A 22,141-nucleotide genomic window follows, 5' to 3' on the forward strand; every position below is an offset into this window, starting at 1 on the left:
ATCTTTGGCAGTAGTTAGCTGGAGTCACAACCAGCCATGCTAGCACTGGAGGGAGACAGTTTCATAAAGGTTTACGGCTAACTCAATGGCTTTCCAGCATCTTCCAGGCAGGTTCATGGACATTGTCTTCTGTGGTAGATACCTTTTTATAGAGTCAGGAAAAAAAAAAAAAAAGAAAAAAAAGGCAGATTCCACATGGTAAAAGAGAGAACTGGGTTTCTGTGCAATTGTGAGACCCGTTGGTAACTTCTCAGAACTTGTGTGTGTGAAGGACCTTATTTTAAGAATACGAGATCCTGAAATGCCTTAAATTACTTTTCCTCAGGAAGATGTCTTGGGGAAGATAGGAAAGTCTGATATGATAAGAATGACAAATTACAATATGACATGTGATACAGATAAATGAACTGCATTTGTTGCAAACTACAAAACTAAACCAAATGCAGAATTATAAAGGAGCAAACTGTTAAGCTCTTTTCATCCATTTTGTTTATATTACTGTCTTCTGAATGAGTTCATAGTGTCAACAGCATCTTTGGCAAAAATAAAGGAATTAAAAGAATAAGAGAGGTCACAGTAAAGCCTCACTAGGTATTCAACTGAGTTCCTTTGAACTATTTTGTTCTGCTTATTTGGTCTGGGGTTTTTCTTTCAGTTTATTTCCAAGTTTGACATTCCCCAAGCTGCAGATCCACATTTCCAGCTGTCTTCTGTATATTCCCACCTGAAGATGTTATTATCTTATAATTATTCCCCAAATCTTCTGCTCTCTGTATATTGTTGTTGATGTTGTTGTTAACGATGTCACCATCCCTTTAGTCTCTCAAGTAAGGAAAATAGATTTACCTTTTGCTTCTCCCACTCCTTTGGTTCCCATATCCAATATGTTAACATTGGTGCCATTAGTAACTTCTCAGATTTTACTCCTATCTTTCTAACACTGGAATATAGGTCTTCACCATGTCTTGTCTGGAATTTTGCAATAGCTTCTTAACACAAGACTCCCCCCACTGTAGTCAATACTCTACGTTCGTTATTATAGTTATCTTCCTAAGGACAAATCTGATCATGTCATTTGCTCTTCATAATCCCTGTTAACTTCATTGCATGGGGCATAAAGCCTAATTTGTAAGCTCTGAAAACAAAACCCTTCACACACTGGCTCCTTCAACTTCATCCCTATCACTCAGATTCAGCCATATTGGACTTATCACTGTCATTTGCATAAAACTGGCCCATTCACATTTGTTCGTATGCAGAATTCTTTCATAAAATGTCTTTAGTTGGCAGAATCTTAGTCATCTTTTCAACAGAGAGCAAAATCACCTTCTCTGGGATTGTGAGCTTTACTGAATGCTCTCAAAGCCAGAATTAGTTTCTCCCTCTTTTCTGTTCCTTGGCACTTTCCTTCCTAACCACAGCATGGCACCTGCAACAATTATGATCATTTCTCTATCTTGATGTCTGTGTCCCCACTAGACTGTGTGATCCTCTAGAACAGAAAAGTGTCAGCAATTCTCTTTGTGTCCCCAGAGTCTCACATGGGACAACACCATGGCTATAGAATAAGTGTTGACAGAGTGAATGAATAAAGAAGCACAGTGAAGTGACTAAGTCAGAGGAGGGACACTTAGATCAGATTCAGAAAGCAGAACTACAAGTGGATAGAGTGTGGCTGTATGTAGAGTAGAACATTCTAAGTGTCAGAACTTTTAAAAGAGGTAGCGTTTCCATGTCAGTCATCATCAGAGACATGCAAATCAAAACCACAACAAGATACCATCACACCAGTTAGAATGGCTATTATTAAAAAGTAAAAAAATAACAGATACTGGCAAGACTGCAGAGAAAAGAGAATGCTTTTACACTGTTGGTAGGAATGCAAATGAGTTCAGCCCCTATGGAAAGTAGTTTGGAGATTTCTTAAGGAACTAAAAATAGAACTACCATTTGACTCAGAAATTCCATTACTGGTTGTGTATATTCAAAAGAAAATAAATTGTTCTTCCAAAAAGACACATGCACTCATATGTTCAAACAGCATTATTCACAATAGCAAAGACATGGAATCAACCTAAGTGACCATCAGTGGTGGATTGGATAAAGAAAATATGGTACATTTACACCATGGAATACCATGCAGCCATAACAAAGAACAAAATCATACCCCTTTCAGCAAATGGATGCCACTGGAGGTCATTGTCGTAAGTGAATTAACACAGGAACAGGAAACCAAATACCACATGTTGTCACTTATAAGTGGGAGCTAAACAGTGGATAACATGGACATAAAGCAACGAAAGACATTGTGGATTACTAGAGGCAGGGAGGGAGGGAGGGAGGCATTCAAAGGTTGAAAAACTAACTGCTGGGCACTCTGCTCAGTACTGTGGTGGCAAGAACAATCATACCGCAAACCTGGCATCACACAATATACCCAGGTAATGAACCTGCACATATACTCCATGAATGTAAAAGTTGAAATTAATTTAAAAATGAAATAAAATAAAATTTTTAAAAAATGAAATAAGAAGTAGCAAGTGTTGCTTAATTAGAAATTCTCAGAGGATGGTTGGCCACTTGTGAACAAATGGATAGGTGACGTGCCTCAGGTAGTGGTTGGCTATGCTAAATGACCTCTAATTCTACTCAGAGATTGTGTTATTCTTCATTAATACCCAATCCTTCGTGTCACCTGATAATTTCCAGTAGTCAGTGATATCTGCCTTTGACCCTGGCTCTGTAAGTTTATCTTCCATAAATAGATTGGAAATGTATTCAGTTGGAACTAAGCCAGGGGAAGGGGGAGAGAATGAAAATGAGAGTATCAAGTAAACATAAATGACATACTGTGATTTTTTTTAAAGATGGTACATGAAAACTGAAATGTTCTGTTTGTAACACTGAGAAGAGCTGAGGCTTTGCATTTTTGATACTGCAAGTGCCAGGAGGGAAAAGCAGCAACCTCCTCCCACCCCTGGGAGTTTGGTGTAAAGGGACATTGCCCAGCCTGCAACTAACTTGGAGTTAGTCCAACCTATCTACTTGTGCCAAAATGTAGCTCTAATATCTTTGTGGGTTTTTGTAACAACATATATAATTATAATGCATTGTTTTTATATAGCACCTTTCTCTAAGGAGCATAAAGTGCTGTGTGGACATTATCCCATTAAATCTCACAGCACTCTGGGGACATTGAAAGAAGGCAGGTGATATTATATCCCTTTGAACTCAGAGCTGAAAAGGAATTTCTCCAACCAAAAGTAAATAAAAGCAATATGGAATGAAAGCAAGATTTATAAGAGGATGTAAGGTTAGAGTTTAAAGGAAGATATTGACTATGTTAGAATTAAAGGGAGATTTAAAGCAAAGAAAAAAACGTAAAAAAAAAGCTGTGAGAAAATGAGAAAGTGTCTAGAGTGTGTATATATATGTGTGTGTGCACAAAATTAAAATAATATACAAATACTTTCAAACTTTGGAAAGCAAGATTATTTTAAAACCATCTATAATTTTACTACAATAATAAAACTAATTCGATATACTACCTTATGTCTTTTTGTTTTATTTTTACTGTGCATCTGTGATTTTCCACATAAAATTATACCATATATTCAATTTTGTATTATGTATTTTTCACTTAACTATATATCATAAAGTTTGCATACTTATAATTCTGAGTAGCTGTGTAATTTTCCATGGAATTATAAACCATAATTTGTTTTACTCTTTTCTATCAAAAGGCAGTTTCCACATTTTCACCATAATAACAATAGATTGAAAATCTATATTTATGCATATGTATTTTTTATTTTTTAATTATTTCCTCAGCAGAGAAGATTTCCAGGAGTAGAATGACCAGATTAATATGGATATATAAGTACATTTAAACATGACTGCATAAACATATTCTCAAATTAAAATGTAAGTGAAAAAAAGGAATAAGAAAATTATCTCAAGACCAGCTATATTTACAAGTTACAAACTGTTTACAAGTTTCCAAGGCAGCTATTTTAAAAGTAAAAATGTTAGCAATTTTTTTGTCTGTGCACAAACAAGTAGTTTGATTTTATTTTTATCACATTGTCATTCAATTCAATTTCTTTGGTAGTATGAAACCAGATTAAAAATAAAAAGTTGAAACTGAAAGAAAACATAAATTTGTACCTGATTTTTAAAAGTAGATCTACTTCGCTAGAACATGTAATTTTTCTGTACTCTTAATTTTAATTTACATGGTCAAATGTTCTATGAAAATAATAAGGAAAGTGTGTATGTGTGTATACCAATACCTAAAGCCCCATTTTAAGAAAGTAAATATAACTGTAAATTTTTCTTATGAATTATGGAAGCATTGGAGAAAATGATATGTGTGTATTACTGTTTTTGGTGACAGGTTGGTACATGGTATCATAGTCATGTGCCAAAGTGATCACCTCAAGAGTTAAAGATTAGGGCGGGCGTGGTGGCTCATGCCTGTAATCCCAGAACTTTGAGAGGCCAAAGTGGAAGAATCACCTGAGGTCAGGCATTTTAGACTAGCCAACATGCTGAAGCTCTATCTCTACTAAAAATACAAAAATTAGCTGGGCGTGGTGGTGCACACCTGTAGTCCCAGCTACTCGGGAGGCTGAGGCAGGAGAATTGCCTGAACTCCAGGGGCAAAGGTTGCAGTGAGCCGAGATTGCACCACTGCACTCTAGCCTGGGTGAGAGGGCGAGACTCTGTCTCAAAAAAAAAAAAAAAAAAAAAAGTCAAAGATTAAAAATATTGGCTTTTAAAAACATTTAAAACGCATTAAAAACATATTGATGTGTAAGGTAAATACTGACCAAGGAAACTGTCAGACCAGTGTTTTTCCAAATGGCAATCTATCTAAATGATGTCAACAATTTTAAGTCAAAACTAGCTTAGATATGAATAAGGCATACAGCCTTAACCATGGACTTGAGAATCTTGTTTTAATCACTTTTCTCAATAATATTCTTGCTGATCTGAAGTCACCTACCCCTTTTTATGTATTTTATGGTTTTAAGAAATGTTGCAAATTGACTGAAGTTAACATGGGACACCAAAACATTTCTACTAGCTGACAGAAATTTTGCAAACCATGTCATTTTTATGGCTTTAGCAATAGTGTTCAAAGGATATGAATTGAGCATTGAAGCAGTACTATAGATTGCAATTTCTGTTTCACCACACAGTCTAACAAGCAGGGTCTGTCTTGGGAAAAATGGGACTTAAGCTAAAGTATTATAAGAAAGACATTTTTTCACAGACTCTAAAAGACCATCTAAAGTTGGGTATATTAAAGCTACCCACTGAGAAAAGTGCATTTGGTCTCTGTTTAAAACTAAAAACTCCATACTATAAAAAGATGAGCAATTTATACAGTTACATCCTACTCCTGTAATACAGTGATGAGCTACATACTGTCAACAACCTGTGGTCACCAAGAAAATGGAAGATAGAGAATGATTGGTTAATTTACTCATTCTCTCAGTGCTTGAATGAGGAATTTATTCCCCAGTGGGTCCATAGGGAACTTCTTTCAAGATTCTATTGTTAATACAATGCTTCCATATTATCCTGTGAGTATTGTTTAACTTGTTTGCCTCTTCTACTAGAGGATGAGCTTTCTTGGAGGCAAGAATTTTGATTTATGTCTTTGGTATCCCAGGGCCTTGCACAGTTTCTGGCACATAGTAAGCACTTATTAAATATTGGTGAATAATCAAACAGCCAAATGGTTTTTACGTCCTACCACGCATCTGCTATTGTGCTAAGGACTGAGAGAGACATAAAGAAGTGTACCTTCAAGGAGTGTATAATTAATACATAAATGTGAAGTTAATGAACATCACACAGTAGTCGGTTGTGAAGCTGTATTAGAAGATTCTTTGGTGCTGGCACTGAGCAAAATAGTCAAGAAGAGTTACATATACAAAAAAAATTGTGCCATTGTGATAGGTGAGTGATAGATAGGCATGGCCATACAGGTTAACCAAGAAGTACTAAGGTCTATTTCCTTCATTGTTTGATTAGTGTTCAACTCCCTTTTTAGACTGTGCTCCAAGAAGTCAGGGTGCACATGAGTTTTCATTGACCATTGTATTTCTAAGATCTAGCAGAGTACTGGCATGAAGTAGGTAATTGAGCACTTGCTTTGCTCAATAGTCTCTACTTTTTCAAAGGCTAGATCATTCTCATCCTCATCTCCCAGCTCAGATGTCTCCTCTTTCAAGATGCCTTGCAGAGTGCCCCCTCTGTTATTTCTTTTCTCAATCCCTAGTTTATTTCCTTTGCAAAACATATCACCACTTATTTGGCTCTTAACTAGTTCTTTTACCTGTCACTCCCACCAGACCTGATGGTAAACCTCTGTCCTTCTGTTTTGGTCCTGGTTGCAGCCATAGCACATATCACAGCACCTGGTACCCTTTCCCTGTAGAGGCTCTTACCTAATAGCGGTCTTTTCTTAACCCTAACATAGCTTCTCCCAATCCTTATCCTGGTTTATTTTCTCTCTAGCACTAATATTTTCTGAAATTATTCTGTGTATGTAGTTATGCCATATTCAAATTGTAAACCCCATGAGGACAGAGCCTAGAGCCATTTCTACCTGATTCATTGCTATATCGCCAAGGCTTAGTAGGGGGACTGACACAAACAGTTCTTGAATGTGCAAGTATTTAGCAAATAAAAGGTGATGGCACAAATAAAAGACCTAATTTTTTAAAAAAGCAAAGAAAAGAGATTAGTTAGCTAGGATGGCAAAACAAGTGTTAGCTTAGAATTGTGATGGTGAAGGCAAGATCTATTTTCAATGAAAAATAATGACTGGAAATCAAAGATAAAGAGAAGTGACAAGGACTAAACCAGAAGAGCAATCTGAAGACTTTATCTACAAAACTGTGGGCAAACATCTGTACACAATTTGACAGCTTCTTTTTCTTTTTTTTTCTTTTTTCTTGTTTTTTTTTTTAAATAATAATAATTATTATTATTTGCCTACAGGTGCGTGCCACCACGCCCAGCTGTGGTTTAATGAGAGACACAAGTGAAACAATGGTTAGACCAAGACAGTAATCTAAGGTCATTTAGAGCCAGGACAAGCTGAATTACTTGCCATCTTGCAAAAACACTCATGGGACTGGAGAGACCTAGGTTTGGCTTTTACTCTTCTATTTATAGCCATATTACAGTGGGTAAGGCAGGTGCCTTCTGTGAGCCACAGTGTCTCCAATTGCAAAATGAGAAAAATAAAACCTGCCCTGTAGTATCATTTTTAAAATAGAACAAAGAAATACACGTAAAAGGCTGCACCTAGTACAGAACCTACTTCATGTGGGAGATCATTGAATAGTGGTTATTGTTAGAATAGTGCATCAATTACACTGCCCAACTAGAAGGGTGGCAAGCAAAACATTTAATCATATTAGTAAAGGAAGATGCATTTCCTTTCATTTAAGTAACTTTAAAGGACATCTATTTTAGATTATTGCATGAGCAACCTATTGATCATAATATATAATTGTCAGTAAGGGCATGATTAATCATAAACTACTGACTTGGAAAAGAAAAATCATTAATTATGATAATTATTATTCTTTCTCATTGTATATAATTGAGGCTTAGAAAGTAAAATTGAAAAAAATCTTTCACTGATTCTGAGTTAATTAGCATACCTTGCAGGTATTTACATTAAAACACCCAAATGTTCTTCCTATATTTTGTTCTAAAAGAAGAAGAGATTTGAAGAGCTCTCCATTTCAGGCTAAGGCTAATTGAAAGGCAGATAATACATGATTAGTTGAGGTATTTGTTCTGAGTGTGTAGTTGTTAGAGTGAATTTTTCATTTGAAGATAAATATAATATTAAAAGTCCAGGAATCTCTGAGTTGGGAATTAGGGCAGAGAGCAGTCAGCAAATCATACATTTGTAAAATAATTTGGAACTTTTTTCAGAAAACTGATTTCTGAGTAGTCTGTCACCTAGACAATTTCATAATGATGCTGATTTGCCAACTTCTCCTCCAGCAAGAGGCAATAAATCAAGTGTACCTGGGTTTATATGGGGAAAAAACACATTAATTGATTTATGCATATAACATTGCAGATACCCATAAAGCAAAGCCTTTGGCAACTGGCAAATGTAAAATTTCACATTTACCTATGGCTCACCAAGTACAATCCACTGCTTAAAGGCAAAATTTTATGTTTTATTTTTAGTTTTTACGATTGCTTCCATATAGTCTCTCTGTGCATTAAAAGTCCATTTTCAGAACCATAGGTTTACCAATTTTTATGAGTAAAAATTTTATGAGATATTATACTGAGGTAGCATAAAATTATTTTCTGATAATTTTTACCACCTTCAGAACTCTCCTGTTACTTTGTTTCCACATATGCCTAAGGATATCATTTGTAATACTTTTAAATATGACACATTTCATTAGAAATATGATATATTGCACAGAGATATTATATGAAGCTTCAACTTCATAATAACGTTACAGATATAGTTTTTAATGTTGGTTACATTGACAATTCTATTTAAAATCAAATATAAAGAAGGATATTTAATAAAATGATTAATGATTTTTATATTTACAGGCAATGTGTCATCTTCTGATCATAATTATGAGCAAAAAGAATTAATCCTTTAAGTGAAGGGCTTTTTGTAACAGTTACTTAAACACTCCATTGATGCACAGAGGAAGACTTAAGATAAAATAGTTCATTAGGTTTCTATGCCAAAATTATTGTTACCCATATAGATTTTCTTGTGTTTTTGCACTGCCTTAAGTCATATACATAATATAAAAGTTTTACCATTTAATGATATGCACAGCCACAGTATGTTGGGAGTACAAATCTTACCATCACATAAGTTCCAAAGAAACATAAAAAATGTCTTTTTAGCAAGCTGTGAAGTTTGATAGCCATCACTAGTGGGCTCTAAATCATCTCAAAAGCCACTCTGTTTTTCCATGCAAAGATATAGGAATCTGACATCAGAGTGCCTAAACATGATGAAAAATATCCTCAGGTGAGAAAAGCAAAGTGCAAAGAAGTTAGGGAGATAGTATTCATTACTAGAAATATGATAAGTTTAGAGCCAAATCTATGCATTGGCAGTAAAAATTCTAAGAGGGCCACAAACCATCTAGAGTTAAATGCCTATCTCAGCCTGCATATTTTGTAGGCTTTGTCAATGACTTGCAGGATAAACATAGGACCACTTCCATTCCATCACTTTGCAATGTGTGTTAGACAGGATTCCCTCCCCAGGTGCTCCAGGTAGCAAAAATTTCTGAGAAAATATTATTTCAAGATGAGCTGCAACATACCACTGAAAGTCAACCTTTCATTACAGATATAATTTAGCATCAAACAGGAAGACATATCGGCATGATAGTTGGACTTAAAGTGGGTAGATAATTGCAACATTAGGCCTGATGGGGGAAAATGTCATGAAAAATCTTACTGTGGTAAACAAAAGAAGTCTTTTCAATCAGACTGTCCTGGGTACAAATCCTTTTGGTATCAGTTGTGCAGCATTGGACAAGCTATTTAACTGCTCTCTGAGCCTCAGTTTACTCCCAAGTAAATTAAGAAAAATCCTGCCTACCATATATATTTGCATGTGGTTTACCATAGATTAAATATATCAAATACCTGGCACAGAGCAAATTCATGACAAATGTTTGTTTGCTTAGTCTGAATTGAATATGAAAATACAGTCAATCTCCTATATAGGATTTTCTTGAAGAGTCCTCAGTAATATGAAGGGAAATGTATTGGAATATAGTTCGGGGGCTACTGATTGAATTTCATCTGATCTCTTTCAGTAATCTGTTGGATGATATGGGAGGATTCCTGTAACCTCCTTGACTGTCATTGTCTGTAACTATAAACGGAAGTGTTTAGTTTGATTCTTTATTTATCAATGTTATTTTATATTCTTTGAGAATAGATGCTTTGCATCTAGTGAGCATTGACTAACTGTTGAATTAGTTCAATAATAGTGTGATCCCTACTATGGGGAACTTGAGTATATCATTGGGAACTTCTGTGAGAAATGTGGACGTCGCATTCACTCTATTCATGCTATGTGGAATCTATGAAACAGATTTGCTGTAGCCACCTCAGGCTTTGAATGGATTGTGTCGGTATAAAGATAGGCAACTGCCAACAAGCATGTAAGGTTCTTTACTCTAGCATGTGGACTTGTTTTCCAAAAAGACCCTGAGAGTGATAGAATCTCTCTCCCATAGGTGTCCAACAAGGAAAGTAATGTATTTTAGACTTTTCTTGGCCGTTGACCTCTGGACTAACAATAGTTTCAGAAAATTTTTTAATTCACTAAGGGAATAATTCTCCAACAACAAAATGTACTTTATTCTTTCCTTCCCTGTAACCTGCTCCAGTGTATCTCATTTTCCTAGTCTTTCCTCTCTTACATGAGGGTGGATAATTTTTCTCTAGAGCTCAGAGGATGAACACTCTTGACCTAACACTCATTGAAGAAAAGCATGGAAAGCCTGCCAGTTCAAACCCATTGCTCTAAAGGTCTTACTTTCTGTTACATATTATCACAGGGTGGTCCATAGGGGTCAGAGACAGAGGTTGTTTCAGAACCTGAAGTCTTTACTAAAAAAGATGAAAACAGAAAGAAACCACACTGGGTACAGAGCAGTGAGGATCCAACCTATTGTTTCTAAAAGCCTGCTACATTCAAGACACAGTGAACTTAACCCAGTTTTGTTTTGTTTTTTAGAAGAACAACCATCTTGACTTCACAAAGAGTTATGGTCAGAATATTTAACTACTGGTACAGCAGCAGTACTGACCAAAGAGAATAGATACTGCGCAATCAGAATGGACACCAGCTGTAAACAACCAGTGTATCCATATTGGTGCACACTGGCTTTTAACATTTGCCATTGCAAAAACTACTGAAAATATTAAAAGGGAATCTCACATGTCAGAGTCCTCTGTTCTACTAAAATTCAAGTTATTTTATGCTAACAAAATTATTTGAAACTAATCTAATCATAGTCTCTCTCCAGATACTGCCTCTTTGCCCTACTCCAACTAACAGCAAAGCTCCTCATTAGAGTTCCGTATTTATTTCCTGTACTTACTTCTCACCTCCCGTTTTCTCTTGAACCAACTCCAATCAGGCCTTTGTGCCCAATGTCAGCTTCCTCAGGAGCTCAAAGGTCTTATCAATATCAACAACCCCCATTTTGCCAAATCTGATGGTTAATATTCAGTCTTTTTATTACTTAACCCTTCAGGGGCATTTGACACAAGTCAATCATGCCTTCCCTTTTGAAACATATTTTTACCTGGCTTCTAGGACACCACTTTCTCTTGTTCTTCTAATGCATGTCATTTCTTTTCAGTTTTCTTTACGGGATTCTCTTCCAGCTTATAAATGAGGCAGTGCCTCAGTCAGTCCCTGGCCTCTTCTCTTGGCTTTCTATGCTCCCTTTCTAAATGATTTTATCCAATTCTGTGGCCTTAGATCAATAGACTGGTGAGTCCACATCTATATCTCCAGCCTTGTGCTCTCCCCAAAGATTCTCAACTGCCTAAATAATATACCTCCACTTGGATGTCTAATAAGCCCTTCCATATTAGCATATTCTGAGCTCTCTGGATTTATTACCAACTTCTCTATTTTCTGCAAGTGTATTGGTTCTCCAATGTCTCCCTTCTCAGCAAATGCTATTACCATTTCCTAGTTGCTCCAGCCATTCAGAAATTCAGTTGGTGATGCCTTCAAAATACACCTTGATCTGATCACCTGGCCACCCTTATTTAAATTGCCATCATTTCACACCTAAACTACTGCAACAGTCTCCTAATAGATTTTTACCCCTCCTGCAGTTGGTTTATAACTGTTCACATCACTCACGCTCCCATGACCATTGTTACCTTGCTGTTTCTTCAATACAATCGTCTCATTTCCTCTTCAGGGCCTTTGCACTTGCTCTTTCCTCTAACTGATATAATCCTCCTCCAGAGCTTCTCAGGGCTTCTTCTTTCATATCAGTCAGTACTCCACACAAAAGTCATCCTCAGAGAAGTTTTCTTTTTAATAATTAAAATAGAAGCCACACCCAACTTACTATTCTCGATCCCCTTTGTCTGCTTTATTTGCTTCAGAGCACTTACCACTATTTGACATCATATTATCTTGCTATTTTCTGATTGGTCTGTCTCCCCAAATAGAATATATGCTCCATAAGACATTCCAGAAAAATGTATAATCGTAGAACTAAAACCATTGTGAAGAACTCTGGAGGTCATTCACCTCTACCCAACCATCTAATATTTTAGATCAACTTTGTATACTCTCCCTTATTTGTAAAGTGAATATTTTTATATTGAATCACATTTCCTACTGATCTCCATCATCATTATTTTTTCATGGAGAAAAATGACCTCAATATTAAATAAAAATGTTACCAAGGACAATAATACCTACTCTTGACAGTATGCAATTAATTTTCCTATACAGCCCACAGAAGAAATTATTCATTCAGACAATTGAATGTGACCATTCCTGGCAGCATGTGTGCAGCCAGAACAGATTCTGGAGCAGTGACATTTTGTACCAAATATGCAAATATAATAAAGCACCAAATAAGTAGGAGCTATGTGCTATTGAACTGTAGCCAGAGCCTGAACAAGAACACAAATATGTTGTCTAATAACTTTGTTCCGCTAGATTTCACTCATTCCTTATTGGAGGAGCACTCATTTGAGTAAGAAATATGCCAATTTATATAGTTAACTTTCCTTCTTCTTAGGAAGTGCTAACTAGATCAAGTTGTTTGATAACTGATGAAGGTGATCCAAGATGACTTATCATTGAGTACGTTTCTTTAGACTTTGCACTAACTTTAGTTATCAGCAACTCTTCATAGCCAATTATTTGTACCCCCTATCCCCTTTTATTGGTATCTTTAAGATGTTAAGCATTCTTTCCTGTGTACTGGATAACCATATTTGCCTAGTGAGGGGGTATTGATTTTCCATTATTCCTAGATGCCACATGGTACATTTCTATTAGTTGTAAACACTTAAAAGACTGACTTATATTTTGTCCTTCATCACATCAGTCTGCCAGGGCAGGACGTCTTTAAATGAGGCCCAGTGCATTTCATCAGCCAGGTTTCTACCTTGGCACTTAAAGGAATGATGTTTTCAAGGTGTCTAGATGTAAGGAAGTTTGCTTTAAAAACCCGCTGCTATCTTGCCAGAGCCTCAAGGCAAGGCCTCTGAAAAGTAACAGACTGTACTTACTTTTCAGGCCTCTTCTGGGCTTGACTTATTTGCTTTTTCTATAGGCACTAAACTATTACTTATATTTAATGTATATATATTGACTTCAGAATTTTCCAGAAAAATTCATATTGGCCTTTGCAAGTAAGAAAAATTATTGATGAATAAAAGACATTAAACCACCCTATAAAATAGATCCTTAGGATAATTAAATTGTTTCAGCAACAACAATTTTGAGAGTTCATTGGTGTTTTAGAATATACAAAAGCACATAAAAAAGTGAAATTTTAAACAACATTTCAAGTAAGGGGTTAAGTTTGACTTGGATCTGTTTTAGTGATGAATGAGGTCTGCCATCTTTACTACTTGTTGAAAAAAGCCTACTTGAACCAGAAAGTCTAGATTTTTCTCCACAGATTTTAATTTCTTTAAATAGCATAAGTTCCTCCTGAGAGAAAACTCCAAAGGGTTACAAAATTAATTTGCCCTTGAAGGGAAAAACAACAGTAAATATTAAGAGAAAATGAGAATACAACATATGAGAAAAGAGGAGTTGTCAAAGGATATCTAGAAAGTAACCTCCTGCAATGTCTCTATTGTTCATCCTTCACATTTACCGCAGGGCATCTCTTACATTCAGCCTTGCCTTAATGCTCCTCCTGCTGTCATTCACTGTTCGAAATGATCACCGGACCTTTAAAAAATCACATGTTGGTTTATATTCTCTTTCCTTGTTCTCTCCCTTGGTTAGACATGTCTCATGAACTTCTTTGCATTTACATGATGACGAAAAGGGTGACTTGGATCACCCCAACAAACATTTTTAACCAACTCTCCAAACATTTACTGCCTCTTCTCATGATATTTACAATGACTTCCACTCTCTCTAATTATCCACTCCTTTCCTCTGTGATCAATGACAAATGGTTCAATCTTTGTTTCACTCTGTACAATTCCAGTACAACTAGTTTATAGGGGAAAAATAAGACACCAATTTTTAATAACTAATATAAGATTGATGTATAATGTTTATTTACAAAAACAAGTATTTATTGTGTTGTTTCTATTTACTTATCCATCTTGTGTTTCCATTTATGTGAAACCACAAAGGGATTCTTTTTTTTTTTTTTTTTTTTTTTTTGAGACAGAGTCTTGCTCTGTCACCCAGGCTGGAGTGCAGTAGTGCAATCTCAGCTAACTGCAACCTCTGCCTCCCGGGTTCAAGCGATTCTCCTACCTCAGCCTCCCAAGTAGCTGGGACTACAGGCATGAGCCACCACGCCTGGATAATTTTTGTATTTTTAGTAGAGATGGGGTTCCATCATATTGGCCAGGGTGGTCTCGAACTCCTGAACTCAAGTGATTTGACTGCCTTGGCCTCCCAGAGTGCTGGGATTACAGGTGGGGATTGTTATATATCTTCAACCTTCAGAGAGTTCCATTCATCAATTCAACAAATATTTGAGTTCTTACTATATACTGAGCATTATTTCAGCCATAGAAAATACAGCAGTGAACAAAACAGAAAGAAATTCCTCTAAGCTCCCTGGAGCTTACATTAATAAACAAATAAATAAGCAAAATCAAGGTTTCTATGTCAAGGTTTCTATGGATTTATTTGGCCAAGTGATACTAGGGCAACTTTGCCAATTAGAAGAAGTACAGTGCTTCTAACTTTGCCAATTAGAAGAAGTACAGTGTTGCTGAAAGAAATCAGGCACTCGAGTTTCTTAATAAGAAACAAAAATATCACCCAAAGCCTGAGTACAATTCTCCAGGCCACCACTGCTCACTGTCATCTGAAATTCGGTTGCTAGGACACTGCTAAGCATACCAAAGCTAAGGACACTTTACAAGCTGGGGAAATTTTCAGTAGAATGATGTTATGATATTCCTAGATCTAAATTCAGTTATGAAATATGGGGGGATAGAGATTAACATAGAAAGAAATAAATATATCTGTAAAGTTGATGTTTGATATCATTCAAGCTTAATAATCTAATGCCTATAAAGAGAAGATATACAAATTATTACGTTGAAAACTGTTGGTATTTTATAGTAACGTTTAAGAATCTATTGTCAACTCTGTTCTAAATGGTTATCAACTTTTCACTAAAATCTAATCTAATCTATCAATTTTCTCATAAACCAGGTGGATAATTTTTAACCTAGAAAATACAACCTTTATTCTGATACTATGGCTTTAGTTTTGCAGGGTGGAGTAATCATTACATTTTTATCCTCTAACGCTTCTCTAAATAGAAATGAGGCCTCTTCATTTGATTTGGGAAATTGAATGCCAGTCAGGGAATTCAAAACAGTGTTGGTTTCAAGCTTGAGTTCCCCTGAATAGTACCAAATTATTTTCCTTGACCCTGAGGCATGGGTCTCAATGAGAAAACATTGGGAAATTATGAATCCAAGATATCCTGAGATGATCTTGCCTGTATATTTAACATCTAACTGAAATTCTGTGTCTAATGTGGCTCATGAATAATAGGGATCAGTAACTGATTTTCATTGCTATAGGCAAAAGTAAACCATCCATATATGTAAAAAATAAGATTGTGTATATATCATGACACTGTCCTTTTATTTTTATATGGGAAATACACCCATATGAATAAAAATTAACTGTTCATCATATATGAAGCAAGATGCAAAGTTGGAAGTCTGTTCACACTGTGTACATTACCTTGAACTGATGAGAACTGGAGTAGCATAATGCCATGTGCCTAAGTAATTCTCACATCACTGAACCACCGATCTGATAGACCTCTGCAGTTATTGTAAGATTTAATAGCAGAGAATAAGAAAGCTGTGAATTACTAAACACTGATAACACTTCTTAAAGAACAAAATAAATGAATATTTCATAGTATACAATCCCAGGATTATCCTGTCTACCATGGGTTTTGTAGTTGAACACCTCTTGCCTCATCATTCCCTTAATTCAACATTTTTATCTTGTATTCAAAATATGTATTTTACATTTATGTAGAAGGAAAGAAAGCCATGACTCTCATAACACTTCTATACAATCTGTGTATAAAACTGGCTATACATCCATAGTTATGATGCCAAGAGAATCTCAATGTTTGCTGTGAATCACCCATTAGTCAAATCTCTCCACTCATCAGAGTCTGGTTAGAAGCCAACTATCCCTGGGGCAGTTGTTTCTTGAAGAAAGTGTTAAGTTGGTCTTCTTGTTTACATCAAGGTAGTATGAATCAAATGACATCCCTGTGACAAAAAAAAAAAAAGAAGGAAAATAGTTTAAAGCCTGTCGTGTAACTGGCTTTTGGTGACGACTGCCTTCAGTGATTCTCAATTAGAGCACATACAGCAGATAAAAATAATTCCAGTTCTGAATTAAAAGCAGGAAGTGATGTCACTTTCCATAGTTAAAGGCAGCATGGCCTAGCAGAAAGTATGTATTCTTTGGAGCCAGATAAAACCTCAGCTCTGCTGCATGGCACCTATATCACTTTGGACAAGTGACAGCTTCCCTGAGGCAGATGTTCACATCTGCAGGTGGATGTGTTAATTAGCTTGATTGTGATTATCATTTTATAATGTATGCATATATCAAGACATCACATTGTGACTTTAAATATTTGTAATTTTTATTTGTCAATTATACTTCAATAAAAAATGGGTTAATAATAGCAAGCAGGATGGTTTTGTATGTAAGTATATACATGAATATACAGCCTAGGATGATAATAGAATGTTGCAGATGCTCCATAATTTATAACCCAAATGTCCACAGATTTCCTCCGCCATCGGATACACATGTTGCTGGCTATGCCTCCCACCTGCATAGCAGCAATGTCTCCCTCACACTGTTAAAGTCTTTCACACACAGTGTGACCCACATTGCACAAGAAACCGGTAAGCTCCTGTTCTTCTGTCTTCGTGAAGCCAATGCTTACATGTCTCTGAGGGAGGTGCCTTTCTCAACAGCCCTGTTCCAGGCACCCTCTGGGAGGACTGTGCTCTGGCCCAAGTCCCGGTCAAAGGCCCCAAGGGGCCAGTGTTCTGCAATGGATAAGGTCAGAAAGGAGAACACGGCTTTCTTCCTTTTTCTCCTGGACCTTGAAACAGCCAATGTGTGGCCCTCCTGGAAACATACCTATCCACTTCCTTTGCTTCACTGTCAGGATAAACTTGACCTTGAAATTATGCCAGGAAATAAACCATTTTTGTTGGACATTCACCTGTCTTTCACCTCTATCTCCAGCAGTGTGCTAATGTTATCTCATCCTCCCAAGGAGCTTGTGAGGCTGACATATTAAACACCAATTTATACATGAAGAGACTGGAACCTAGACAGATTCAGAATACCATCCCCACTCTCTCTGCTTTCTATCTCCTTTAAATACCTGAGGTTTCATCAGCCTAGGATGTCCATTTCCTTATTTATTTTTTTATTTATTTTGAGACAGAGTCTCGCTTTGTCACCCAGGCTGAAGTACAGAGGCACAATCTTGGTTCACTGCAACCTCTGCCTCCTGGGTTCAAGCAATTCTCCTGCCTCAGCCTCCCAAGTAGCTGGGATTATAGGCACGCACCACCACACCTGGCTAATTTTTGTATTTTTAGTAGAGATGGGGTTTCACCATGTTAGCCAGGATGGTCTCAAACTCCCTATCTCAGGTAATCTGCCCACCTGTCCCACCCAAAGTGCTGGGATTACAGGGGTGAGCCAACACGCCTGGCCAGGATGTCCATTTTCTATTAAATGAGCCCCACGTGTCCTGCGAAATGTTAACAATTATCATTATTACTTTTCTGCTCCAAGTTAAATTAGGCCAGAGTTTACACTCACTCAAGAATGATGAGTCTGAAGAGATATGTAGACTAGGAATTGAAATGTAAAAATCAGAATAGTAGAGAGAGAGAATGGAGGTAAGGCTTTAGGAGATTAAGTAAAAGAGTTTGGAAAAACAAAATCGTGATTATAAAAAGTAAAATAGAAAGGATGAATATGAAAGACTTTATGAATGAGTCATTATCTATTTTATTTATCTTCTTTTAAAAAATTCTTACATGGCACCAGCTGCTTCTCTCACACTTCACACCCCCAGGTCCAAACTACTTTCTCTGAGCCCTTTCTTTAAAAAAAGAAAAAAAAGTAAAGTAATCTTCCAGATAAAAACTAAGATTTATTCCTCCCCCTCTTTCCTTTACTCTCCATTTCCATAACTTATCTTTCTCTGTGAAAGTACAGGTGGGAAATAATCAAGGAAGTGTGTGTGTGTGTGTTTGTGTGTGTGTGTGTGTGTGAGAGAGAGAGAGAGAGAGAGAGAGAGATTTTGATCATAGTCTACAAGAAATCTCTAGAGATTGCTTTCAAACTAAAACCAATTTCATACCCAATAGAAAACTTTAGCTTCATTGAAGGAAACGCTAAATGGGAGCATTCAAAAGTGTCTTTCTAGAAAGAAACCAGTTCTGAACACACTTGCCCAATTACTACCAAGAAATCTTCTCTTCCTTAAACCCAGAAATAAAAAGAGAAGTGCTGTATTGATAATGCTTTGTGTCATTTATCCAGGGCAAGTGAAAGATACTCTGGTTATCAGTGATTTTCTTTGTCAAGCATAATTTTTCATGAGTTATACTTTAGCAAAATACTAAATTCAATGTCAATTATTATTATTTTTGCAAATGTCTTCCAAGCAACATAGAAAGAACAAAGGTGGCATTAGTGGGAGAAAAAAGGCAAATGCACATTAACCTAATATTTTAGATCAAAATGTGCCAAATTAATTCAGCTTTAGTGTGTTGGGTTTTATGAACTTCCCAAATTACATGTCTATTTGCTGCTGATGTCTGAAAGACAAGTGGAGGTGAGACCAACAAGAGATTTACACGTACATTGATAGAAAGGGATAATGTTGCATCACTCCGTTTTTCTTCTTGTATATTTATTTCTTATTAGCAGCTTGAAATGATCCATAGATCAGGAAACTGGTAGACACTGCAGACTTTTCTGGTTACTGCCACTCACATATTATCTTTTCTTCAAGGCCCATTCGCTCTTAACCAGAATTCCCAACAGAGAGGAGAGTGGAATAGACATGGAAACCTCTAAAAAGTTTAGGCACTATATTACTAGCACATCCCTCTCAGCTGCAAATATAAAAGTCTCGAATAGACTTAATTTCTTTATATTGATGTAATGGATTAAAATCTCAAATTAATATTTTGTTTCTGAATTTTTCATATTCATTCTTTAAAGAATATTAACTAAGTATAGGACTGATTATTTGGTGATTATTTAGGTGTTACAAGTGAAAATGTGTATACTAGTGTCTATGGATCTATCTCAAATGTTTCTTCAAATTTTGTGTATTCCTTCTTCATATGCTAGTTATGAACTTTAATTTGGTGCCTCTATCTGAAAACCAAGAGGAGGTCAGACACCTAAAAATGTCCTCATTTGCATCTGTTTCCCTTCCTTCAGAGAAGGAGGGTTGGCCCACCCAGTTTTGCCTTGAAAACAAGGAAATAACTAGTGACAATTTGGGAATTAAAATTCATTGTTGATCTCTCATGCTACCATGTCAGGTCTTCCATTGTTTGGCTTAAACTGATGCTGAACTGCAAGAGAGCCGGACAGGTGCCTGTCATTTTTACATTCTGGATGGTTGCCAGCAGACGTGATCAGTAAAAGTCACTTGATGTGAATCAAAGAACTTGGTTAAATGAATCAGATCTTCTTTACTTTGTCTTCTTACAGAAAACATGCTATAAGGTTCATATTTTTTAAAAGTCATGAAACAAAAAATAACAAATTTATCCCATATTTATTAAATACAGATCACTTCCTTCCTAAAAACATTTAAGTTCAGTTCTCCAGAATGAAAGAGATAAACATGTGTAGATGCAAATCAATTCTGTATTGGTTTCTTATTACCACATTAAAAAGAAAATCTGAAGATATAAGTTACGACTTAATTTTGATTTTGAATGTGTACTGCTACCTAATGTACATAAAACAACCATCACAGAATGAAACTGATATATCTAACAGCTGGCTGCATTTAAATGATTTTAAAATAAGTGCTTATAAAAAGTCAATTTTTGATGTTTTGCTGCTTAGAAATGAAACAAATCACAAATATGTTTTTATTTGATTTTCTCTGACAGGACTGGGAATTCCCCCATTTCATGGGAGATGTTGATGTAAATCTCCCTGGTTTGCACACCCCTCACATGCAGTTCAAGATTCCTTTCTTCCAGAAGATCTTCAAGGAGGAGTATCGTATTCACATAACAGGTGTGTTGTATCTTCGAACACAATTTGATTATCTTCGTACATTAGTCAGGGTAATGCGAGTTGCTGTAAAAAGCAAGCCATAATATTTGAGAGGCATAAATACAATTTTATTTCTCATTCACTTAACAGTGCAAGGCGGTTTTCAGATCAACAGGGGGCTCTGTACTGTCATTCTGGGACCTAGGTTACTGGTGGCTTGGACAGTTTCAGTGTTAGCATCCAGCAGGCAGATGGAAATAAAGAGAATGGGGAAAGTGATTAAGAAGGCTTGTCTGTTCTTTAACCTCTTGGGCTTGGAAAAGAAATATGTCACCTTTCCTCATGTTCCATTGATGATATCTGGTACATAGCCCTAGTTAGAGTCAGGGAGAGCAAGGAAATATAGTCCTTAGTTGAGCAGCCACTTCTGGTGTCAGATCTAGTATTCTAGTGTAGGATTATCAAAGAGGGAAGAAAAATCTTTGGTGTGGAGAGCCATTTCTGCCATACTCCATATACCACTCTACCTGACCTGGTTCCCATTGGATGGGTTTATTTTTCACCACATAGGACTCGGTGTCTATTTTCAATGTTATATTCTTTATGCTCTTGTTCTTTATTTGTTGCTGAAATTAAAACAATGGTATCCTAGAGCCCCAATCAGAACATACGCTTTTAGGGAGTTAGGCCACTTCTCATTTGATTTCTCTAAAACCTACTTCTGTGGCAAAGCTCGGGTTCGTCTTAAGTGATTCTCTTGTGGATCTTCAGATTATTTTATTTTCAGATATTTTCTGCTTTTGAAATGGCTAAAATATGATTTATTATAATATCCTTTCATGACATAGCAGTCATTCTCATCTAAAAAGGGCTTCCCGGAGCTACGTTTTATATCTCTCTCTCTTTATGACAAGAAGCAGACAGCTGAATGATCACCGATAAAGGATGGCATTAGTTCAAAGCTGTTCAGATGCAGGTAATGAATGTGTGTCTGTTTTAAGGACAATGGCCTAGGATCCCACACCTGGTATAATAAAATCTGCTGAAGAAATCTGTGCTTACACTACCGTCTGTGCTGCCGAATAAAAATAGTCTGAGCCCAGAAAACATTAACATCTGAGTACTGCAAAAAACCTTCGCTTCCCAGCTAGGAGGCTGTTTTTTGCTTTGAGCATGAGGCGACCTTCCTAAATTGGAGAATGAGCTCATGAATAGGGAAGATGCAGCAGGTTTCTTTTCCTATTCAAAATGAATGAGGCCCATCTATTAAATTCACTGGGTAAATCAATCAATTTGAGTTCAGGTCACATAGTGTGGTTTCAGAGTCCCCACTTAATCTCTGCAGCATGCTACCCTCTTGGACTTCTAAAACAGCTATCACACACATGGCATCATCATATCCCTTTGGGTGGGCTTTTGCGTAGACCATCTGTTCTTGCTACCAGCTCTTGTCCCAGGCCATCATTACACTAATATTGTCTCTGACTATCAGAATGCCTTGTCAAAAATATCCTCCTTAAGTACAGAACTTCAGGTTTAAAAAGGGAAAAAAAAAAAAAAAAAAAGGAGAAC

The 22,141-nt window shown here is 36.4% G+C and overlaps 1 protein-coding gene and 1 long non-coding RNA gene across 6 annotated transcripts in view; one reads left to right on the plus strand and one right to left on the minus strand.

Annotated features, from left to right (window-relative positions):
• The window catches only part of TMEM117 (transmembrane protein 117), a 564,266-nt gene that overhangs the window by 530,625 nt on the left and 11,500 nt on the right, over positions 1-22,141 (plus strand). For all 5 annotated transcript variants that reach the window (XM_077952512.1, XM_015151464.3, XM_015151466.3 and 2 more), the window contains 1 exon segment: positions 20,461-20,590. In XM_077952512.1, the coding sequence (XP_077808638.1) occupies positions 20,461-20,590 (130 nt within the window).
• LOC114670831 (uncharacterized) overlaps positions 20,519-22,141 on the minus strand; it is a 43,822-nt gene continuing 42,199 nt past the window's right edge. Inside the window, exon 3 of the long non-coding RNA XR_013400668.1 lies at positions 20,519-20,653. This is a non-coding gene — a long non-coding RNA (uncharacterized LOC114670831). The remainder of the gene's footprint in view (positions 20,654-22,141) is intronic.

Source organism: Macaca mulatta, chromosome 11, assembly GCF_049350105.2.
Source record: "Macaca mulatta isolate MMU2019108-1 chromosome 11, T2T-MMU8v2.0, whole genome shotgun sequence".
Taxonomy (NCBI): domain Eukaryota; kingdom Metazoa; phylum Chordata; class Mammalia; order Primates; family Cercopithecidae; genus Macaca; species Macaca mulatta.